This window comes from Solanum tuberosum, unplaced genomic scaffold, assembly GCF_000226075.1.
Source record: "Solanum tuberosum cultivar DM 1-3 516 R44 unplaced genomic scaffold, SolTub_3.0 scf00164, whole genome shotgun sequence".
Lineage (NCBI taxonomy): Eukaryota > Viridiplantae > Streptophyta > Magnoliopsida > Solanales > Solanaceae > Solanum > Solanum tuberosum.
The window spans coordinates 260,877-265,364 of NW_006239092.1; the positions used below are offsets into that span (position 1 = coordinate 260,877).

General features: G+C 38.2%; 1 protein-coding gene across 4 annotated transcripts; it reads right to left on the reverse strand.

Moving 5' to 3' along the window:
- Positions 1 to 1,519: 1,519 nt before the first annotated feature.
- On the reverse strand, positions 1,520 to 4,165 carry LOC102601177 (F-box protein At1g78100). Of its 4 annotated transcripts, none has more exons than XM_006353935.2 (2): positions 3,033 to 4,165; positions 1,520 to 2,201 (listed from the first exon to the last, which is right to left on the reverse strand). In XM_006353935.2, the coding sequence occupies exon 1, from the start codon at positions 4,072 to 4,074 to the stop codon at positions 3,052 to 3,054; it is 1,023 nt and encodes a 340-aa protein (XP_006353997.1). In that variant the 5' UTR covers positions 4,075 to 4,165; the 3' UTR covers positions 1,520 to 2,201; positions 3,033 to 3,051. The 4 variants fall into 4 exon arrangements, with proteins under 4 accessions (XP_006353997.1, XP_006353998.1, XP_006353995.1 ...); XM_006353936.2 differs by having other exon boundaries at positions 1,520 to 2,204; XM_006353933.2 differs by having other exon boundaries at positions 3,038 to 4,164.
- Positions 4,166 to 4,488: the final 323 nt, after the last annotated feature.

Sequence of the window (4,488 nt, forward strand, 5' to 3'; positions counted from 1 at the left end):
AAAAATCTTGAGTTGAAATTCAAATTGTGGTTATAAAAGTTAAATAACAATAAGTTAAAATTATTGTGATTAAGTAGGTTAATTTGGCAGGTCTTGACCCAGCCCAATTTTTAGCCCATTTGAATTCAACTCATTGGAGCCCAAAATAAATTTGGACGGTCAAGACCCAATCGATTTTTTATTTCAACGCATTTTAATATCTCTAATTTCAACCTAATCCGTCCATTTAACACCCCTAGAAACATCTGAGTTTCTAATCTTGCTTTAACTGATGGGCTCTTACCATGATATTGATTCTTGACTCACATCTGACCTGTCACTTGCTCCGATCCAAGAAGAAATATTTTCTAGAAAAATAAATGAGTTTTTTTGTGTGTTTGTGTTTAATATGTAAGTCAAAAAATATTATTCTAAAAGTATTTATATATAATATAGACAACTATTATGAAAGGTCAACTGTAAGGTTTTAGGAGAGTGAGTTAAGATGAGGAGTAGTGTAGTAGAGGGTGGGAAAGAACACAATCAATATGAAAATAATCTTGATGAATGTTACGGGCAGGGGTTAGGGCTCTTGGATGAAAATGAGGTGTAGTGAAGGGTAAGGAGGACACAATTAATGTGAAATATCACCCGTTGAATGTAGCTTGTTTTTCCTATTTTTACTAGACAACCATTTTACTCATTTTTAAAAAACATATTTCTTATAGTACAAAATATTTTCTTAAGAAGACTTTGACTAGACGAACATGGATAATCTTGGACAAAAAAAATCCGAACAAAGCCTCACCTTTTACTTCATTGAATTATTTTTTGTAACAAACCATCAGACAACTTCAACTAAATGTATCAAGATGGTCACTAAACTACATCTTTATAACAAAAAAAGTTGCTAGCTAAAGGATTATTTTTAGTCTTTAAAGTCTTTAACAATTAGAGGAAATCAATACAATATATCCCGTAATTTGTTGTATTAGTTGAATAAGATTATATTCTTGAGAAGCTAGCGTTTCATTGGTATGTCTACATAAGCTTGTGATAATAATAACTCAAATATGATGCTACATATTTCTGAAAAATTATGTTTTTAATAATTAAAGAATTGTTTTCAATGGAATTTTTTTTTATACCAAAGACTTTCAACTAACTTGCAATATTCTGGACAGGTACGCCGGTTAGGCCGAAAGATAGCCAACTACAACTAGACGCCTAGTGGATGACTTCAATATTAATTTATTTTCTACTGCATGATCTTTAAATATATTTTCACTATTTAATACACAAGTGATTGGTACATGGCGCACGTTAATGATGAAGGACCAATTGGTTACCAAAGCAAAAAATAAATTAAAAAAGAGCATTCTAGCTGAAAACAGTTGATTGTAGTTTGCTAACAGTTCAAAGAGAAACAACCTATCTAAGAAAAATATTGCTCCCTTAGAATGTTTGTTTTCTTTTGCTTCAAAGTAGATGCAGCCCAAACGTGTATGAGTTTAATAGTTAAGAGATACACACACACACATACACACAAGGCTTGATTTATTATGTTCAAATTCAGTACACAAAAGCCGTGGATTCAACCAGTTCGCGACTCTAATATTTGATTTTCCTAAAAAAAAAAAAGGAAGTCAGATTCAACTCCTGCTCTACTTGAGTACAAGAGCAGGAACAAGTTGGTGGACTGCAGCTTGGTAATTGTGATTGTGCTACCCTGTTTAAAACTTTGGATACATCAAAGTTTGAAGAGAAACTCTAAAACAGACGAGACCTGACTGAAGAAAACAAGCTATAACAAATATAGCACATAATGGGCTATTAGACACAGTAACACAACTCATATGCTGTTGATGTATTGGCAGGAATCAAAGATGTAAATAAGAACTCGTGAATTGTCATTAGGAAAAGCATTCATCAGGCTCTGCTCATACTCCATCACAGCATTATGGTGATTTTACCACCCCAATGGTAGTTGCCTACATAATGCTAATAGTTCCACAAATAAGTGATGCAATGGAATCCCCATGTCCATCTGGCTCTGTCCCTTTGCCATTGAGGAGGGTTATGGAACCTGCTATTGGAAGGTTTAGGTTCCTCGAGGTGCCTGGACATTCTGTCAAGCAAGCAAAGATGTCGTCTGCCCCTGCTCCCTCCTCCTCTTCTTCTTTTGGGATTTTCAAATAGTTGCCATTTTAGCCCTCCACAGGCTGCTGTATAATGGAAGTCAAGTGTTCAGAACTTGCTACTAAACCCCAAATAAGTTGAAATCAGTTAGATGACTTCTGTATTGTCATGTAAAAGTTAATCAAACTTACGAGCTCAACACTCAAGGGTGGTTTGGTTGGGAACAAGTTATCCCGGGATAAGTTATTCTACCATGCAAAGGCATAATTGGTGGGATAAATCCAACCAAACACAGGATGAAATAGTCCTGCATTTATCCTGGGACTATTACACCGTACACCTCACACCGAACGCTCTTTAGTATCTTCTCTCTGTACTTGGGTCATCTAGCTAGCACAAATTCCATTCAAAAAACGTCTTATCAATTGATTATCGTCATTCTCAAATGGGTCGGATATGCAAAACCTCAAATATCCATTTTCGTACTATATAATTTGCTTTTAGGGAGCAAGAGAGAACAGAGTTTCTGAGGTCCTAATGAAAAGAGACTTGAACTACACCAAAAACCTTCTCAATCTGATAGTTCATTATAACATGACATTCTACAGAATATGATTAGACAGTTTCGGTAAGATTAGTCTACAATTGCAAACAAAAAGAGAGCAAGATAGCTCTCGATGGCATAATAAGAGCAACTAATCCTCAGACAAAGTTTCAGTTCAATTCTCATTGCTACAATACCTAAAACCTCACAGTTTAGATTTCAATCATGGCTTTCTTTCGCACGCAATGCCATGTCTCAACGATACTTGTACAAATAACATATTCCGGTGCAAATAGCAATAGAGAAAGATAGATATTTACAAATGACAAGAAAATTCTAGATGATAATCCTATTCAATTGAGATGAAGACCTTACAGATACAGTAGGAACTAGAAAGAGTTCATCTCCAGAATGTAACTTCGACTCTTGAGCAACCTCTCCACAGCTTCACAATACACTGCATCTTCCCCAAATGCTCCTAATGCTAATCCTACATCTCCATTTTGTTCTTCCACCTCACTCCTCTCACCCCCTCCATTAGTCGGTCGGACAACCACCAATGTTGCTCCGACCATTTTCATGCCACCGGAGAGTTCCATCCTCGCTTCATGCCACATCCTCATTCGAACTGCTGGCACTGTTGTACGATTATTACGCCACCACAAACCAACTCCATTGCCACTGCTGGCATTGTTTACCTCAGCTTCTTCGCCTTCACCTTGACTTTCTCTACATTCTTTCAATCCTTTCTTATCCATAACAACTTTCCCTTCATCATCTCTGTCCTTGATCACCAAATTCTCCAGCTCTTTATGCTCGTTTACAACCTCCACCATCATGTAATGCCTCGCTGATGCCGCAATCAACGCGCTAATTGTCCAAACTACCCTCATTTTCAACCCTGCACCAGCTCCTCCTCCAAACTCCGCCTCTCCACCGCCTCCGTCCCCGCTGCGAAACCCTAAAATCACGCAACTCTTTAAAGTTTTCCCAAAGTCCGCCTTCCACCTAATCGTCGTGCCTTTCTCTAACCGAAGATCACCTGAAGGAAGCTCGATTTGGAGATTCCTGATCCTCTCGAACTCCCGTAGGATCTGTGCGGGTGAGTTCTGGGATCGGGCAGGGCTTGGGAGAGCCTTGCTTGGTGAAACGAGATGGTGAAGGGATTTGATAATGGATCTGAGGAAAGCAATGAGGAAGGAATCGTCGTCGTCATCAGAATCGGTAGCGGAAATTACCCGGTCGACTCGGAGGAGAAGCGAATCGGCTTGAGGTACCAACGAGTTGAACCGTTTGGAAACGGAGCGGCACCGGATTAGGGTTTTGATATCGGAGATTTGGTTGAACATGAGGTGAATAAGCGGGTCGGGTAACCGATCGAACCCGTCGGAGTGATCCGATTCAAACTCCATCGCCGGTGAGATAATTTTTTCTGATAATAATTTATGAGAAATTAAGAGAAAAAAGAGTGTTGATATGAACGGAGACGATTAAAAAAAAGGAGGCTCGGAAAATCGAGCTTATTGAGGGGAGCGGAGAGTTTGACCGTTGACCTGATATTAAGAGTGGGACCCAATAGGATTTTTCACTTTCTTTTTTGCCTAATTGCCGGCTTTGTCAGAATTTTGATTATGGCGCCGTGGTTTGTTCTTTGTGCTACCGGCCACGCTTTGCATTCACATTTTTTCTATCGAAATTAGGAAAAAAAACGCATTTTCGATGTGAATAAATTATTTATACGATGTGACAACTAGTTATTAGATATCATCATAAATTGATTTATGTTGAACAACTAGTAACCACTCCTTATTTAACCTTTTCTAGAC

Excerpts from the sequence above, each read along its gene's own strand:
- LOC102601177 (XM_006353935.2), bottom strand. The coding sequence starts at position 4,074 with ATGGAGTTTGAATCGGATCACTCCGACGGGTTCGATCGGTTACCCGAC.